The sequence below is a fragment of the Lithobates pipiens genome, unplaced genomic scaffold (genome assembly GCF_037356315.1).
Source record: "Lithobates pipiens isolate NorthernLeopardFrog02 unplaced genomic scaffold, aLitPip1_a1.2 Scaffold_27, whole genome shotgun sequence".
NCBI classification, from domain to species: domain Eukaryota; kingdom Metazoa; phylum Chordata; class Amphibia; order Anura; family Ranidae; genus Lithobates; species Lithobates pipiens.
In genome coordinates, this window is record NW_027507788.1 from 87,462,521 (window position 1) to 87,482,675 (window position 20,155).

The 20,155-nt window shown below is 49.0% G+C and overlaps 1 protein-coding gene across 2 annotated transcripts in view; it reads left to right on the top strand.

Annotated features, from left to right (window-relative positions):
- The window catches only part of LOC143933965 (interferon regulatory factor 3-like), a 77,738-nt gene that overhangs the window by 50,166 nt on the left and 7,417 nt on the right, over positions 1–20,155 (top strand). For both annotated transcript variants that reach the window (XM_077457178.1, XM_077457179.1), the window contains exons 8-9: positions 16,447–16,815; positions 19,444–19,562. In XM_077457178.1, coding sequence (XP_077313304.1) covers positions 16,447–16,815; positions 19,444–19,562 — 488 coding nt within the window. The remainder of the gene's footprint in view (positions 1–16,446; positions 16,816–19,443; positions 19,563–20,155) is intronic.

Genomic DNA, 20,155 nt, shown 5'->3' on the forward strand with positions numbered 1-20,155 from the left:
GGGAAAAACTTTCCATGGAGAACCCGGACCTACCTGGAGCCTGGAAGGAGAGAGCCAAGGCCCAGCTGACTAGATGGGAGAGGATTTTCTCAAAGGATGAGTTTGATGTTGGATGTGCCAGGAGTGCCACCCACCGAATCCGCCTCCAAGAAGACAAACCCTTCAGGGAAAGGGTTAGGCGGGTCCCTCTAGCTGACCTGGAGGATCTGAGGGAGCAGCTTGCGGAGTTGAAGAAGACTGGTGTGATTCGGGAGTCTAGAAGTCCCTATGCCTCCCCCATAGTGGTGGTCAGGAAAAAGAATGGGTTGTTGAGGCTTTGTATTGACTACAGGACTCTCAACAGGAGGACCATCCCTGACCAGTATACCACACCAAGAATAGAGGATGCCCTACAGAGTTTGGCTGGTGCCAAGTGGTTCAGTGTAATGGACCTCAAGAGTGGGTACTACCAAATCCCCATGCACCAGGAAGACCGAGAGAAGACAGCTTTCATAACCCCAGTGGGATTCTTTGAATTCAACAGAATGCCTCAGGGCCTGTCTGGAGCTCCTGCTACCTTTCAACGCCTCATGGAGAAGACCGTTGGAGACATGAACCTCATAGAAGTCCTTGTGTACTTGGACGATGTCATTGTCTTCGGGAAGACTTTGGAAGAACATGAGGCCAGGTTGGAAAAGGTGTTGAGAAGACTCAGCGAAGAGGGACTCGAGCTTTCTCCCGAGAAGTGCCGGTTTTACCAATCCTCTGTGAACTATCTGGGACACATAGTGTCTGAAAAGGGAGTGGCTACAGACCCTGAGAAGTTGGAGGCAGTTACCTCTTGGCCAAGACCGACAACAGTCACAGAGCTCAGATCTTTCCTGGGGTTCTGCTCCTATTATAGAAGATTTGTGGATGGGTTTGCCCGGATTGCCAAGCCACTGAACAAATTGCTCAAGACTGAAGGAGAAGAGGATGGTTTGGGACCCAGGAGGGCCGGTGTGTCGGTTCAAGATCAGTGGAGCCCAAGGTGTGAAGAGGCTTTCCGAACCTTGAAGAGGAGCCTTACCACGGCCCCAGTCCTGGCCTATGCCGACCCCACCAGACCATATGAGCTACATGTCGATGCCAGTCATGAGGGCCTAGACGGAGTGCTCTATCAAGAGCATGAAGAGCAGCTGCGACCAGTGGCCTATGTGAGCCGGAGCCTGACTCCCTCGGAGAAGAACTACCCCACTCATAAATTGGAGTTCTTGGCCCTCAAATGGGCAGTAGTAGACAAACTGAAGGACTATCTCTATGGGGCGGAGTTTACCGTAAAGACAGATAACAATCCTCTGACCTACCTCTTCACTACTGCAAAGTTAGATGCAACCGGGCACAGATGGTTGGCTGCATTATCCGGATTCAACTTCAGTCTAAAATACAGACCAGGGGCTGGAAATAGGGATGCAGATGCCCTGTCCCGAAGATCTCATGTCATGGTCGATGACTGGGAAGACTGGACTCAGGTAGCACCGGAAGGAGTGCGAGCACTCTGTCAGGGTGCTGAGTTTCAAGCAAGAGGGGGCTCTAGAGCAGAGGAGATAGGAGTCACCGCAGTGGGAGTCCCTCAACCCTACTGTGGGGTAATTCAACTAGCAGAGGAACTCCTGCCAAAGCTGTCCAGAAAGGAGCTGAGCTATGACCAATTGGAAGACCCCATGGGGAGATTGGTCCTTGAAGCTTTGGAGAATGAGAATCCAGAGGGACTTCGACATCACCCTTCCAAGGAGGCTCGCCTGCTGAGGAAAGAGTTGGATAAGCTACAAGTACATCAGGGAGTGGTCTACCGAAGGGGCCCCTCAGATAACTCAGAAGATAAGTGGCAGTTGTTTCTCCCAGAGAAGCACCGAGAGACGGTACTAATTGCCTTACATGACCAGCATGGCCATCTAGGGGCGGAGAGAACTTTTCAGCTTGTCAGAAGCCGGTTCTATTGGCCCTGTATGAGGGCAGAAGTGGAGGAATATTGCCGTTCTTGTGCACGATGCATCCAGAGGAAGACTCTACCACATCAAGCTTCCCCAATGGGCCACCTACAGAGTCAGGGTCCAATGGATCTGGTGTGCATTGACTTTCTCTGCCTCGAACCCGATTTGAGTGGATTGGGAAATGTTCTGGTGGTAACCGATCATTTCACCCGTTATGCCCAGGCTTTCCCCACCAAAGACCAAAAGGCCTCCACTGTGGCCAAGGTGCTCATGGAAAAATACTTTGTCCACTATGGATTACCACAGAGAATCCACTCAGACCAAGGAAGGGACTTTGAGAGTCGTCTGATCCGGAACCTACTGGACTCATTGGGAGTAGAGAAGACCAGGACTACACCTTATCATCCACAAGGAGATGCCCAACCTGAGAGGTTTAATCGGACCTTACTAAACATGCTTGGAACTCTAGAGACAGAGAAGAAGCAACACTGGAGCCAACACATATCAGCTCTGGTGCACGCTTACAACTGCACCACAAGTGATGTGACGGGTTACTCCCCCTACCCGCTCATGTTTGGGAGAGAAGCAAGATTGCCGGTGGATCTGGCCTTTGGCATTTCCCTAGACCATGCCTCTGCTACCTCCCACAAGGGATATGTGGACCGACTTAGACACAATTTGAAAGTGGCCCATGAACGAGCTCAGGCGGCCTCGGACCAAAGGGGAGCCCGCAACAAGAGGAACTTCGATCTGAAGGTTCGAGTGCAAGACCTGCAGCCTGGGGACCGTGTACTGCTACGCAATCTGGGGATCCCTGGGAAGCACAAGCTTGCTGATAGATGGAGATCGGAGCCCTATGTCATTTGCAGAAAGCTACCTGGATTGCCTGTGTATAAGCTAAAACCAGAGGGGAAAGTGGGGCCCTTGAAAACTTGGCACAGGAATCATTTGCTCCCGCTTACTGAAGCAGTCAGAATACCTCCAGTGAGAGATCCACCTGAATCTGTTTCCATTCTGGATACCCCAGGACCTAGCACTCGGTCTCAGACCTCCCGGGTTAGAGATGGACAAGATTCCCAACAAGGTGAAGGTGGAAGAGGAGAGCTTGAGTGGCTGTGGCCTTCATCAACTCCAGGAAATTCTGCCATAGATCTCTCACCTACTGAGGATACACAGGATGGGACACTGAACCCAGAAGCTACAGAGTTCATTCCATCTAGTGGTGTGCCTGAAGGCTGGGAAGATATCCCTAGCATTTACTCAGAAGAGGAAGGAACTGATGTTCCAGAACCAGTGATGCTGTCAGAATGTGTTCCTGAAGTAGAGCCTGTGGCACCAGAGCCTGAAGTCCCAAGAGAACAGAGAGCTCGCCGAGTTGTGAGACCCCCCAAGAAGCTAACCTACTCTCAAATGGGAGAGAGCTCTGAGGACTCTGTTGTGACTGCTAGAAGAAGTGCTGAACGCTCTAATCCTTCCACTGACCATTTGGTGGAGGGCAACCCCAGCTCACTTTCTGGCACAGTTAGGCAGGCCACTCATGTCAGTGTGACCTGTGGGACAGGGAATCCCACCTCTGAGTTCTGGTGGAAATTCCCTGTACCAACATCATACTCAGCACTTTCAAAATTGGTACAGGATATGTGTTAAAAGTTTATCTTTGGGGACCAAAGAGTTTAAGTGGGGGGAGTGTGTAGCGGGGTCTCTTTAAGAACTATAAAACTACTGTTCCCAGAACCCCGCTGGTTCCCAGGATGCTTTGAGTTATGCCCCAGAGACTTATGGGGGAGGAAATATAAGGAGGGGGAGAGGCCTAGTTCGCTCTCTTTGGACACCCCCACTCTCTTCAAGCAAGAGGAGATCTGTGCTGAACTGCTGAGGCACAAGGCCTGAAGCCTGGGCCTTGTGCTCTTTTCCAAAGAGCTCTCTGCCAGCCTAGTTGCAGCTGAGAGACATTTTCTCATTCCTTGCTGCTGTACACCAGAAGGATTGAAGACTCGGAGGTCGGTGGATTCCTGTTCCTAGACGAAAAGGCAGAGAAACCGGACTTGGACTTGTCCGGGTGGTGAGAGCTGTTTAAAGACAGATGCTTTATCTTTATTATTTGTTTGGATTACAAAGTTGTTCTTCAAGTGCACCACCGAAAGATTGCTAGCGAATATTGTTTTACTGGACTTCCATCTAGATCAGTAAGGCCTGACTGCATAGGTAGACAGTGCTGGGTGTTTACCCATGTGGGGAAGTAGCTGAAAAAGGGCAGCGCTAGAGTTGCATAGCAATACTTTATTATGCTGATTACTCTGTTTATCTTTATTACTGGTTACTGCAGGGACCTGATTATGTGTTGCAATCCAAATGTTTGATTCATGTTATTCCTTTTATAAAAACAATAAGTAAAGTCAGTTATATACTTTCAAAGATTGTCTATGAGCTTGAGTTACCCACGCACGCACACACACATATTTAGAGTATAAGTGATTTAATGTGTATTGCTAGATACTAACTGTGCCAGAGTAGGTAGTGCAGATTGCCGGGGGGTTGGCGGAGCTGTGCTCAGGAACCAAACCAAACTTGCGGCCCTCTTAAGTGAGGGTATCGCTATACAGCTTTATGCAAAGGCTTGGTTTAAGCTGTACCTAACCTCAAATACTAAAGCCTGGTAAACACTAAAGCTATGTACACACGATTTCCCAACAACAAAACCGTGGATTTCTTTCCGAAGGATGTTGGCTCAAACTTGTCTTGCACACACACGGTCACACAAATGTTGTCGGAAATTCCAAACGTCAAGAACGCGGTGACGTACGACAAGTCGAGAAAAATGAACTTCAATAGCCAGTGCGGCTCTTCTGCTTGATTCCAAGCATGCGTGGACTTTTGTGCATCGAAAATTGTGTACACACGCTCGGAATTTCCGACAACAAGGTTGGACCTGATGAACTTGTGTGTTTTTTCAACCTCACCTACTATGTGGGATTCCCCTATCAACACTGCAGGGACATGTGGTGAGGTCAGTGGCTGGTGAGGCACTGGCTAATATCAGAGTCAGATACATGACTAATGTATAACATGTGCATATGCTACCAACCTATACTTCAACTTACCCCCGTTTGTGTAATAAATAAGACCATACAACTTTTGGAGTAAAATAGGCCGTAGCAGCCATCAATTTATTAATCAAAACTGTATAAATATCCAAAAATAGATAATTTTTTAACCACTTCAATACAGGGCACTTAAACACCTTCCTGCCCAGACCAATTTTGAGCTTTCAGCGCTGTCGCACTTTGAATGACAATTGCGCGGTCATACTACACTGTACCCAAATGAAATTTTTATCATTTTTTTCCCACAAATAGAGCTTTCTTTTGGTGGTATTTGATCACCTCTACGGTTTTTATTTTTTGCGCTACAAATAAAAAAATACCGAAAATTTTGAAAAAAAAAATGTTTTTTTTTGTTTCAGTTTCAAAACTTTGTAAATAAGTACGTTTTCTCCTTCACTGATGGGCACTGATGGGGCTACACTGATGGGCACTGATAAGGTGGCACTGATGGGCACCAATGTGGCACCAATGTGGCACCAATGAAGTGGCACTGATAGGCGGCACTGATGGGCGACACGGATGGGCGACACGGATGGGCGACATGGACGGACACTGATAGGTGGCACAAATTGGCACTGATAGCTGGCACGGATGGGCGGCACGGATGGGCATGGATAGGCGGCACACAGGTGGGCATGGATAGGCGGCACAGGTGGGCATAGATAGGCGGCACAGGTGGGCATAGATAGGCGGCACAGGTGGGCATGGATAGGCGGCACAGGTGGGCACTCATAGGCGGCACAGGTGGGCACTCATAGGCGGCATCGGTGTTATAGTAATGGATGCCAATCAGTGCCAAACAATAATGCATGCCAATCAGTGATGCCCATTGTGGCCACTGATTGGCATCCATTATGGGCACTGATTGGCACCTATTGTGCTGACTGGCACCCTGGTGGTCTAGGGAGGATTATGGATTTTTATTACCTTTTCCCTGGTGGTCTAGTGGTGTCCCTGGTGGTCCAGTGTGGGCATCCTCGGGGGGGCTGTGCTGATAATCGATCAGCACAGACCCCCCCTGTCAGAGGAGCAGCCGATCGGCTCTCCTCTACTCGCGTCTGACAGACGCGAGTGAGGGAAAGCCGATCACCGGCTCTTCCCATTTACACTGTGATCAGCCGTGATTGGACACGGCTGATCACATGGTAAAGAGTCTCCGTCTGAGACTCTTTACCGAGATCGTAGTTGCCGGGTGTCAGACTGACACCCCGCAACAACGATCGCCGCGAGGCGCGCCCCCGGGGGTGCGCAGCGGCTCATAATCCTAATCACGTCATATGACGTCCGGTTAGGATTATGAAACCACTTTGCCGCCGTCAATTTGTAATAGGGCGGGCGGCAAGTGGTTAAATAACGTAAACAATAACAAACAATAACAAAAACAATAACAAACATCAGTTATGACAAACATCAGCTCCTCCTAGTGTTGGCCTTTGCAGGTCCACCAATAACACTCATCTGTATCCAAAATACGACACTGCGACCCCTCTGACGTGGGTTATTTGGCTTCAAGCCGACAGGCTGGCTCAGAGACACCCACCTACCGCAGTGCCCCCATAACCAATTTCCAGATAACCTCCGTTAACTGGGGTACCACCCTCAGGACCCGTACCACCGACAGATCCTGACTCTTCATTCAGAACTCTCTTCCTTCACCCGCAAAGACCAAACACCAGCCACTGCCATGACATTCGCTGTTCTCGTCCTGAAAAGAAAAAACAACAACACACAACACAGAAAAACAACACACCGTGACATATACAACCCAATCTTAGGGAGGGAGGGTGGGAAACTTTCCGGTGTACTGCGGCTTTGGGGAGAGGGCAGGATCATCTTTTCCTGGTACTGAAACCCCTCCCCTTTGCTCCTGCCCAATCCAGCACCCTCTCTCATACAGGCTGACATGCACTGTTAACACAGTTATGCCAGCCCTCTGCCTACAGGGTTTTGTTAACCCCTACGGCGCCGGGCTTTTCTTGACTAATGTATAACATATGTGCATATGCTACCAACCTTTACTCCAACTTACCCCCGTTTGTGTAATAATAAGACCATACAACTTTTGGCGTAAAATAGAACATAGCAGCCATCAATTTATTAATCAAAACTGTATAAATATCCAAAAATAGATAACTTTTTAAATAACGTAAACAATAACGAACAATAACAAAAACAATAACAAACATCAGTTATGACAAACATCAGCTCCTCCTAGTGTTGGTCTTTGCAGGTCCACCAATAACACTCATCTGTATCAAAAATGCGACACTGCGGCCCCTCTGACGTGGGTTATTAGGCCTCAAGCAGACAGGCTGGCTCAGAGACATCCACCTACTGCAGTGCCCCCATAACCAATTTCCAGATAACCTCCATTAACTGGGGTACCACCCTCAGGACCTGTACCACCGACAGATCCTGACTCTGCGTTTAGAACTCTCTTCCTTCACCCGCAAAGACCAAACACCAGCCACAGCTACCAAGGGTAACTCCTTACCCTTGGGAGCCCCTCCACACTCTCAATGCTCGTTGCGCTCCATCCTGAAGCCCCAGGGCCCACAGATCAATCCCCACATCATTGAGGTGCACTCCATCCTTCTTCAAATACCACCATGTCTCAAGCTCCAACTCCAGGTGTTTTATCCCTAGACCCCCATTCTTTATCACAAACTTGCTGATGTCCCTGTTTATTTTTCATCTGGCCCTGCTTACTCCCTCCACTGATCTGGCCCTCCACTGATCTGGCCATCCTTCATGACTTACGAGCCACCATATCAGACCACACTATAATAGTATCCGGATAAGACATACACAGCTTCAGTATGTCGAACTTCATATCCCGTGTGATATCCAGCATGGATCTGACTCCTAAATCATTTCCCACCACGTGTAAAATCAAAACATTAGGAGGCCTGTCCAGCCGTAAAAAACGGTGCACCTCCGATACCATTCTGCTCCACAACATACCCGGAAATCCCAACCAACGGACACAGGCTTCATGCTTGGAAAAACCCAGCTGTCATCCGTTTGGCCTGACATCCGCCCTTCTCACCCCCCAGCAAACATATGAATGGCCCAAAATCCAAATCAGGCACTGCACCGCATTTGTAATAGAAGAAAACAAATGCGCCGCCATGACCCCACAAAACCAACTTAAGCACAACTCCACAGATCCTTAGCCCCAAACTGTCTTTACAAAAATTGAGGGCTAACATATAGTCTAAACCTCCTAGACTCCCACCGCCCAATGCGTTTTACTGCTTCCTCATCCAAACTGGACCTAGCCGCCTCTGTCGCTGCCCCTATCCTAAACAAATGAGAAGAGAAATCTTTGTCCCCCAGACCCCGTAAACGCTTCCTGAAAATAGTGACAAATTGAAAGTTCGAAAGGGGGGACCCATCCACATGCATTAAGAAAGAACCCAGAACCACCAGTCTGTTGCCCCCCTGCACTTTCTTGGATGGGCTAACCAATTCCCCATTTCTAAACGCTCCAAAAAAAGCCAACAGAAAAGCCACCTTTAATAACCCCAACTCATAGGCCGAGGAACAAACCCCCACCAATTGCTCCAGAATGCCCCTCAAAATCTCAAAAGACACAGGTTGCCTAGCGCCCCTACGCCTTACCATCTTCTTGTAACCTTTTATAGCCTGGTGAACCCAGAAATCCTTTGTAAAGTCGGGAAGCCCTTGCCATTTGAACAAAAATTCTAAACCAGCCATCTTACTTCTTACAGCTGCCCCCGAAGCTCCATCTTCCATGTGTCTGGATAGGTAGTAAAGCACTATCCACCAGACTACATCCTCCCCCATCCCCCGAATGAAAGCCCATTATTTCTCCCATACCTTACCATATGCAGTCCACGCAGGCTCGCTCACCGACTTCCTGATCCATCCTGAGATTCGCCCAATGCAATCGTCCACAACCAGTCGGGACAAGGCACTCCGTGTTGCTCCGCAGCCGGCGCCAACTCTCGGGAACCTGTCCCACTGAAAGCGAGACAATACATCAGCAATCACGTTCTCGACACCTGGCAAGTCCACCGCATAAACAAAAATATTCAGCTGCAAGCAACGCAAAACCATGTGTGAACGATGCCCCCCACAGTTCCACTGCCAGCTCTACTGGAAACAATTTCAGCAGCACCAGATTTTTGGTGAACCCCATGTCAACCCACGACTTCGGCTATGGGCCCGCACTCCAGCGACCCTGGAAAAAGGCTCCAAACCCAGATGCCCCAGCCACATCGGTGAACAACTCCATGTCGAAATTACTCACCGGGCCAGCTATCCACAAAGCCCTCCCATTAAAGGCTTTCAGGAATCGGTTCCAAATCCAAAGATCTTCCCTATGCACTTTCAGCAGCCGCACATAGTACTTGGGCAACCTCACCCCAACCGTGCTAGCCAACTGCCGTCTGCAAAATGCTCTACTTATCGGAAGAATTCTACAAGCAAAATTGAGTTTCCCCAACAGCAATTACAGAACCTTAAGTTGCACCTGGTGCATGTCCAGTAGTCCTTGAATCCCAGTCTTAAGGTCCACAAGCTTGTCCTCTGGCAACCTGCATTACATTGCCTCAGAATCCAACACAATACCAAGAAAGGTGATGACCTTCCTGGGCCCCTCCATCTTTTTGTGTGCTAACGGTATGCCGAAACATTCCGCTATGTGTTCCAGCATCGCCAGCAACCACCCACACACCCTGGAATCCGGCGGACCCACGCAGAGGAAATGTCATGGTTATGCAGTGATCTTCCTGTGTTTGCTTACCTCCCCTCATGTGTTCAGACTAAAGAGGACAGTCACTTCCACCTGGTGGTTTTTATAACCTCTCCTCTAAGCATGGCTCCACCCCAGGCCCTATCAGGGAGCCCTATATTAACCTGTGCACTGCAGACCATCGGGGCTGATCAACCATTGTGTATTCCTTTGTGTGTTAGCTTCCTGTTTCCTGCCGTGTGCTCTGCTACTGTTTTCCGTTACCGACTTTGGCGTGTCTTGACTATCCTTGTTTGCCTGTGATCCTGACCTTTTGGCGTGTACCCGACTATTCTTGACTGCTTGTGGCCCCGACCTTGGCTTTGTTCCTCACCATCCCTATCCTCCTGTTGCCTACTGTGGGTGTGAGCTGGGGGACCCTGGGGGTCGCGACCTGGAGCCAGTTGCAGCCAAGTCCATCCTCACCACCAGAGGCGCTGGTGAACACCTGCTGGCTCTTAGACTCCGCGCCCCAGGGAATCTTACGCTCTAACCCCAGTAGGATCTGTCCCCCATCTGCAGCAGTCAGCCATAGGGTCCACAACCTTGCGGTGCACCCCTGATCCCTACGGTGTGCACCTGTCACCTTGCCTCAAGGTGACCTGACAGTTTGATCAGCCATGGACCCGGCTGACGTGCCGCTTCCTGCAGATGATACATTGCAGAGCTTAGTTCGCAGACTTGAGACCCAAGAGTCGCATCAGACCCAGGTGATGCGATTCCTTCAGGATTTGGCATCCTGTTTTGAACAGGTTCAGGCCTCATTAGGACCCCCAGTTCAACAACTGCAACCGCTATCTGCTGCTGCACCTATCGCATCAGTCGCAGCCACACATTCTTTACAACTACCAGCTCCGGTCCATTTCTCTGGGGACTCCAAGGCTTGCAGGGGGTTCCTTGGCCAGTGCACAATTCATTTTGAACTTCTGCCCCAAAACTTCCTGTCCGATTGGGCAAAAGTCGCATATATCATATCCCTCCTGTCCGGCGAGGCGTTAGCTTGGGCCGCCCCTCTGTGGGAACTGAATGATCCAGTGGTTTCTAGCCTGTCTGATTTCCTGAAACTTTTTCGGAATATCTTCGAGGAACCTGGTCGTTTCTCCTCAGCGGCTAGCGCTCTTTTACGTCTCCGTCAAGAGTCCGCATCTGTGGGACAGTATGCTCTTCAGTTCCGTATCCTCACAGCTGAATTGAGCTGGAATAATGAGGCCCTAGTTGCAACCTTTTTACATGGCCTCTCTGATAGAGTGAAGGATGAATTAGCAGGAAGATCCCTTCCTGCTGATCTGGACAGTGTCATCACCTTGTGTAACCAGATCGATATTCGCTTTCAGGAGAGGGCCCTGGAAAAAAGACGCCAGCACTCCCCGTTCTTTAGGCAGCCTGAGCCCCCAGTCCCTTCTCTTCGATCCGAGGAGCACCCCCTGCCTGCTGAGGAACCTATGCAATTGGGCCGGACAAAGTTATCTCCCGAAGAACGTGCTAGGCGCAGAACTCTGGGCCTATGCCTCTATTGTGGGGCCAAAGGTAATTTCCGTGATACTTGTTCTCTTCGTCCGGAAAAACGCTCAGGGCTAATACATCTTGAAGGTGGAGTATTAGACCCTGAAATATCACCTTCACCTTCTCGTCTTCTCCTTTCCGTGTTGCTTCATGTCGGCGCTTCCTCTCTTTCGGTCTCAGCACATCTGGATTCCGGAGCCGCTGCCAATTTCATGGATTGGGAAACTGCATCCTCCATGAGACTTACCCTTTTGCCCCTTACAACGCCATTGGTGGTCTTGGCGATTGATGGCACTGTTCTCCCAGGGGGCCCTATCCGCTTCCAGACTCTTCCTGTTAAGATGTCAGTAGGGACACTCCACCAGGAGTGGATATCCTTCCTTGTCTTACCTAAGGCTTCTTCTCCTATCAAATTAGGTATTCCTTGGTTACAGCTCCATTCTCCACACGTCGACTGGTCTGCCGGTCAGATCCTGGCTTGGGGTTCCTCCTGTTCCTCTTCCTGCCTACTCAAGGGTACCCCAAAAGAGAAACTTCCTGTTACCACCCTCCCAGTATCTTCTGCTATTCCCGCTGTATATAGCGATCTCTGGGATGCGTCCTGCAATAGTCGAACTGATGCACACTCTAGGTCATGTGGTACTCTGGATGAGGGGTCCACCTATGAACCTGAGTCGATCATTCACTCCAGTTCGCATAACCATTTACCTTTGCCTGTCCCTAATCTCCCTTGGACGCACAGCCAGGCTAACTTGTCTGCAAGTTCCACAGTCACTATGCCCTGTGATGCGATTGAGATGGTCGCTACACCTGACAATACTATTCAGTTGACCTCTGCAACAGTTATGCCAGTCCAGCCCATGCCCAATGAGCTTCCTGTTTCTTGTTCAGCACCTCTGGTGACCTGACCGTTTAAGAGGCTCAATCCATCCTTTGGATAGAATACCTCATTCGGCCAGGAGGGGTTTTCAATCTTTTTCTCAGGGTTCTCTGCATCCTGTTGGTGTTGCAGCTATCCAGCTTGACTCTTGTGACATGTCACTTTCTAACCAACCTGACCTCAGGGATCCACTGACCTCTGCCCAGTCTGGTGGTCCTGTTATGGATGCCCAGCTCATGTTTAAGGGTGTGGGGGACCCTGCTCAGACTCCTGATCTTCTCAGGCCCTTACCCATTCCTAAAAGCCTTTAGTCCTCAAGTCCTCTCGTCCTCTCCCTACCTCGGTTCCAGTCTCTGAGGATAATCTAAAATACGAGGTTAGTCAAGTTTTGGATTCCCGGCTCCGTAAAGGCATTCTTCAGTACCTCGTACTTTGGAAAGGGTTGGGCCCTGAGGAGAGGTCTTGGATCACTGATCCCTATACTCCTGTTTCCTACTGTGGGTGTGAGCTGGGGGTCGCGACCTGGAGCCAGTTGCAGCCAAGTCCATCCTCACCACCAGAGGCGCTGGTGAACACCTGCTGGCTCTTAGACTCCACGCCCCAGGGAATCTTACGCTCTAACCCCAGTAGGATCTGTCCCCCATCTGCAGCAGTCAGCCGTAGGGTCCATAACCTTGCGGTGCACCCCTGATCCCTACGGTGTGCACCTGTCACCTCGCCTGAAGGTGACCTGACAGGAAATCATCCAAATAATGGATAATAGAATTCACCCCTGCGATGTCCCGCACCACCCATTCCACGAACAAGCTAAATGTTTTGAACAATGCACATGAAATGGAGCATCCCATGGGGAGACACCGGTCAACATAACACATGTTGTCCCAATGACACCCCAACAGCCGAGAACTTTCGGGATGAACGGTTAGCAACCAAAAAGCCGACTCAGCGCACCCCACCCGTAACAGCGGAACCAGCCCACCGCCACATCAAAGGATGTGTAGCTAACTGTACACTCCATCCGGATCAATGGCATCATTGACTGACCCCCCTTTCGGAAAAGACAGGTGGTGAATTAGCCTAAACTTATTTTGTTTCTTCTTCTGGATCACTCCCAAAGGAGAAACCACTAGATCGGGGAATGGCGCCACCGCAAAAAGGCCTCCCATCCGCCCCAACTCTACTTCCTTACGCAGTTTCGTAACAGGGCAGACTTCAGGTTCCGCGGTACCGGTGGGACCACTTCCAACGTACCCGGGATTTGAAACCCCTCTGTGAAAACCCCTTTTCCAACAGGCATGCCGCTTTGCTATCTGGATACTTACAGAGAAACGGTCGCATCCTTTCCACCATCACTGGCATCTCCCCTCTTGTGCCCAGCATCTCCAGTCCTGCCTTTGTCCTGTTTGAAGCAGTGTGACAACGGGTGTGTTCGCCCACAGCGGGAACACTTGTGTTTGTACCGACAAGATCCCCCGAACTTACAGGATCCCTCGTTGTACTGCCAACACGTTCCCTTTTTCTTACTGGCCGATTATCCGGGAGCGGAAGATCCACCGGCCCCCTCCCTGGAAAAAACTGGCCTGGTGCCCTCGCCAACATCAACAGGCGCATCCACAGATGTCTTTGTGGTCCCATCTCAGCGACAGACGCACCGCTCTCCGCTGGCGAAACTGTTCATCATATCTCAGCCACGCAGTGGCCCCATACACTCGGTGTGCTTCCCCTACCGAATCCATATAACAGAAAAGAACCGAGCAGTGCACAGCATTCTTTTCTCTGATCACACTCGCCATGATGGCGAATGCCTGTAACCAATTCGCAAAGGTCCTCGGTATCAGTTTGTACCCTCGCTTTTCCTCATCATCTTTCTTCATATCGTTTGGCTTGACCCTGTCAAGATTGAACTTCTCTCGCGGTAGTCTCCACATACTCACCCTTCCATATTTTCTCCCACACTTCCGGCTTTAAATGAGCCCCCAATGGCCCCTCAAAGCAGACATACACCTCACATTTCGATGAGTCTGCCAACCGTACAATGTCCTGCCTGTTGGAGGACTCACCCCCACTTGAGGCCTTAGGGGGCACTGGTGTTTCCTGTGCTGCGGGCCCAGGCACCGCAGTGACAACCGCCACTGGGGAGCCGACCGCTTCTCCCATGCCCTTCGCGCCCCCCCCGATGCCCCACCTGCGGGGACCCAAGCCGCCGCCGAACCAGCAGCGGCCCTCTCTTGGTTCTCAAACATGCCCACTAGCTCCTTAATGCTAGCCTAAAATCCCAACAGACCACTCACAGCCCCACCTGCCCCAGAACCTACCCCTGTGGACACCTCCGTGCCCCCCCCCACAGCCCATGCTCCACCACAGCCTGTGCCCCCGCTCCCCCAGCACAGCCCGCGTCAGCCTCTAGAACCCCCCCAATATGTAAACTTAAAGGGTACTCACTGGGCTGCACAGGATCGATCCCACCAGCCGATCTCTTGGACTCCCTTGCAGGGATTAACCTCCTCAGAACCTCCTCCTCCGACCTTTGACCGGACATCTATTCGTCTTCTCCCGACAGCCCACCAGGGGACAAGGCCCTGGCTCCCGAGGATAAAACAGCCGTCTTGGCCTGACGCCGTGCTGAATACCCGCTCGCGGATTTTCTAGTTGCTTTTGCCGGGCCGCTGTGGACCACCGCAACCCCGCCTGACTTTTCCCCACTCGCTGACACAAACCTCCGGCTCTCCTCGCCTGACCTGGTGGCGCTAGCCGTGCGGTAAGGAGGCCCTCCCCCGTAGCATGGGATCTCCCCCCACTGAGGTCCTTTCCCTGTGTGCACAATGCCAGGGGGGGTCTGCATAAGTCCCTTCATTCTGCTTGTGAGGCCTAGCAGCCCCTGCTGAGCCTCCCTCTGGCCTGCTCCTCTGTTCCAACCTCCGGGGGGATGGGCTCCTCGTTCTCCTCCCGCCTGTCCTGGTTACCCTCTTCGCCAGGGGGGGCCCGGTGGAGCCCGCCCCGGGCTAACCACTTGAGTACTCTCTCTCCTAGGGAGGTCTGGGCAAAACCACGATGGCAGCCGGGACCTCAGAGTGCGCGCCCCCCTCCCGCCATTTGCGAACGCCTCCTGTAACCATGCTGCCCCCCCGCGTGGCTGCCTCCTCCCGCAGACGCAAAATAAGATCTTCCACGGCCGCCATAGTGTCCTGTGCCTGAAAACGTTCCGTGCACTGCTGCCTTGGGGAGAGGGCGGAATCACCTTTTCCTTGTACTGAAACCCCTCCCCTTTGCTCCTGCCCAATCCAGCGCCCTCTCTCATACAGGCTGACATGCATTGTTAACACAGTCATGCCAGCCCTCTGCCTACAGGGTTTTATTAACCCCTACGGCGCTGGGCTTTTCTCACAGGTTACATACGCCACGAACATTAGAGTGAGAGCAATAATTCTAACACTAGACCTCCTCTGTAACTCTAAACAACCTGTAAACATTTTTAAAGAGTTGCCTATACAGATTTTTAAGTACCGAAGTTTTGTGCCATTTCATGAGTGTGTGCAATTTTAAAGCTTGACATGTTAGGTATTTATTTACTCAGCATAACATCATCTTTTACATTATACAAAAAAATCGGGCTAACTGGAATACGAAATATCAGTAGCATCAAGTGTAACCGATCCCAGCGCTCCAACGATTTAAAAGTCACGCACTATAGTAGCTGACAGCTTCTGACAGGCTGCACAAGAAGCCCCGTATCTTGGGAACTAGGTGGTAGGAGCCCCAAGTGGTGGGCTAGGACTTCAGCTACTTACCCCCCAAATTTGGGGTCTCTGTGACCCCAGGTCACCAAGCTATGACCATCGAAGCTCGATCATTTTTTTTTTTCTGGTTCTGCCTCACCTGCCTCCCCTGACTCCACATCCCTGCAACACTAACTGTGCCGATGGGAGAATTGAGCGATTGTCTTTTCTGCAACCCATGATTGCTACTAGCTACTATAGTCTCTGGCAATAAATGCATGCCGAAAATCCTGCATGCTGGCTTGTACCCAAGTCACCCAAGTCAATCTATGGATCACAGCAATACAGCAATACCACCAATGACAATATAATCCCAAAGAAAACATTATGCAATGAGCGTTTTGTAGGTTTTTCAGTGCCAGCGCACCCCTTTGCTAAGCTTTCTACATCACAATCAAGAGCTCCAATTGTATTTGCTGATTGGCAGGTCTTAGTTTGGGCATAACATCTTTTCTCTCTCTATTCGCTACAGAAACTGATTTTGAAGTCAACATTTATTACAGAGGAACCAAAGTTAAAAGCACCACGGTAACTAACCGATTTGGATTCTGCCTGACTTCCAAACAACATTCACCTTCGGAAAGCTATTTGGAGGATGTGATTCTGCCCCTGGCTCAGGAAAAAGTGACTGATCAAAAACTGATTGAAACAGTGAACCGCATTCTGCCCAACCTGGATCATGGAACCCGTGTGGTAGTCCGTGATGGGGCAATCTGTGCAATTAGATTGGGCCACTGTCGTAGTTTCTGGACCATAACAGATACACCTACCACAGCTCTGCCCAGTCCAATAGACAAAGATGACTACAGTGTCTTGTACACTCTTCAGCAGTTTGTTATTGGTATGTATAAAGTTGGCTACATGCATTACAATTCTAATAGGAGTAGAGATCAGAGTGATGCAGAGATGAGCTCATCAGTGTGCTGTTTCTCCTTTCACCAATGTCCAGTCACAGGCTGGGCTGGGGAGAAGACCTATAAGGCCCCGTACACACGAGCAGAAAAATCTTGGATGGTTTTTCCGACGGAATTCTGCTCAAGCTTGGTTTGCATACACACGGTCACACAAAAGTTCTCTGAACTTTTGACCGTCAAGAACGCAGTGACATACAATACTACAAAATAAAGTTCAATGCCTCCGAGCATGCGTCAAATTGTTTCCGAACATGCGTAGGAATTTTGTGCGACGGAATTACTACAGACAATCGGAATTTCCGATCGTAACTTTTTCCGTCTGAAAAATAGAGAACCTGCTCTCAATCTTTTCCACCAGCAAAAGTCCGATGGAGCATACACATGGTCGCAATTTCTGACCAAAAGCTCACATCGGACTTTTGCTGGTGGAATTTCCGATCGTGTGTGTACGGGGCATAAGTGTTAGGGAGCTGAAACAAAGAAAAATCAGCTGTGTAAATCTTGGAACTGACAGATAAAGACATCCTTCATATGTATTTCATGTGTTTTAAGCTGTTTGCCTGGTGTTTTTGCTTTAAGAGACATCTCAAGTACTGAGGCTTTAAACCCCAAAAGTCATATTTATCTCCTCCTCATAGTTATCTCTAACCTCTATCCTGAGAAGTTAAGACTAATATAATATAAATATATATACAGTTGTAAAAATGAAAACAAGGTGTGTTCAGAGACGGCCTATACTACACCGCTCAGCGCCAGATGCAGGGAACCAGAAATCCAAAAATATATATATATCTCAGAAGTTTGTGATCTGTCAAGTTATTACAAAAAATACCAGACAGGTCAGAACCTTAGCAGCCATTTTGAAGTATAGTAATTATATTACAAGTAATACAAAAATTAGTTAATGAGAACTCAGGACAATTTTAGTACTAAAACAACGCTCTATAATAATGTCCAAAAGATAATAACCAAATAAAGTTAAAATGGAAAAGTCCTTATTGTGCAGAAAAGGTGACTGTAGTGATTTATTCAACGTTGCAAGGTGATAACGGTGGTTGTTTCAAAGTACTGTTAGTATCACTTCCACCAGGTAATGGCAGGATTTCACCGTGTGAAACACATCCCCCTTAGGGGGTTAAACTCACCAGACAAAGTTGAGCAAAAAGCCTTAAGGAGGTATTCCCTCTCTAGGTATCCAAAAATTCATACGTCATCCACTAGGGTCCAGCTTTCAATAGAGTTCCACAAATGTCATAAAACAAAGCAGAATTTGCACATAGCGTAATCCCGTTTATTTTAAAATAAATTGCACAAGCTAGTAAGTAACCCCATATAATAATCTGTGTACATTGTTACAAATGAAAAACAGCATTTAAAAGTAGTGTGTTCACCGTGTCTCCTAACGCCAGGGTCATCAGCATGTGTTCCTCTGCAGACACAATGGGTGACTTCCTGGATATTGGTTAGCGGTGGAACGCACTCGTCACTTCCGGGAACGTTGTGTAGGCCACGCACTGACGCGTTTCGTCACTTCCAACTTCAACAGAGGGCGTCCTTTGTTGAAGTCGGAAGTGACGAAACGCGCCAGGCGTGGCCTACACGACGTTCCCGGAAGTGACGAGTGCGTTCCACCGCTAACCAAAATCGAACTTATGAGCATAACTGTGTATATATATATATATTTATATATATATATATATATATATATATATATACAGTGGGGCAAAAAAGTATTTAGCCACCAATTGGGCAAGCTCTCCCACTTAAAAAGATGAGCGAGGCCTGTAATTGTCATCATAGGTATACCTCAGCTATGGGAAACAAACTGTGGAAACAAATCCAGACAATCACATTGTTTGATTTTTGAAAGAATTTATTTGCAAATTATGGTGGAAAATAAGTATTTGGTCAATATCAAAAGTTCATCTCAATACTTTGTTATATATCCCTTGTTGGCAATGACAGAGGTCAAACATTTTCTGTAAGTCTTCAGAAGGTTGTCACACACTGTTGCTGTTATGTTGGCCTCCATGTCCTCCATGCAGATCTCCTCTAGAGCAGTGATGTTTTGGAACTGTTGCTGGGCAACACGGACTTTCATCTCCGTCCAATGATTTTCTATGGGGTTGAGATCTGGAGACTGGCTAGGCCACTCCAGGACCTTGAAATGCTTCTTACGAAGCCACTCCTTCGTTGCCCGGGTGGTGTGTTTGGGATCATTGTCATGCTTAGAGACCCAGCCGTGTTTCATCTTTAATGCCGTTGCTGATGGGAGGAGATTTGCACTCAAAATCTCACGATACATGGCCCCATTAATTCTTTCATGTACACGGATCAGTCGCCCCGTTCCCTTTGCAGAGAAACAGCTCCAAAGCATGATATGATAAAAATACACACATTGTTATTTTATATATTGTAATAGTAAGACTCCCTGTCCCTATGAAAATGGGGTTAAAGTAGACACAGGTCTGTCTTGATACAGCAACAGCAGCAGCAAGCTGCACACACTCCACCTTCCATCAGATTGTGTAAATGCTTTTATTATTTCCTACCAGAATTAATTGAATTTGTTGAAAGGAGGAGAAAAGAATCTCCACAGTATTCCATATGGATTTGTCTTGGGGAAACATGGCCAGATGGCAAATCATGGCGAGAGAAATGCATCATGGTTGAAGTAAGTAACAAGTATTGTGGAAAATTGTACTGTAACATACATGGGGTTGGGGCAATCAAGGACAACAATGGTTTGGAGTCTTTTTTTTACTTTTGAGTAAGTACAGATTGCGTCCAGGGCTGATTATCTGTCCCTAACCATAGGTAAGCATTGGATCTACAGATCCATGCAAGTCAGCCTGGCATTACTTTGTACAGACCAAGTGGCTGCAGCTGTCCGGAACCACCTGGCATTCCAAACTATTAGAATACTCTGCCTGGGCCATATAAAAGACAGTATAAATGAGGCCACATTTCTAAAGCATATAATGATTTCAAATGTTATAATTCACACTGTTCACACGGGCCGCACTACAGCATAATCTTTGTGAGGCTGCGATTACCTGCATGGACAGGTGCTAAGTGTGAGTTTGGGGGCGTGCACATGCTGTGTTCTAATTGACAGCAATGGGGCTGTCTGCATGGGGATGCACAGAACATTTATGCATCCCCATGCAGGTAAACATGGCCTATGCATGGGCATAGGTGGTAGCAGTGGTCATCATCCCTGTCCTCAGGGCCCACTAACAGGCCAGATTTGAAAGATAACTCAAA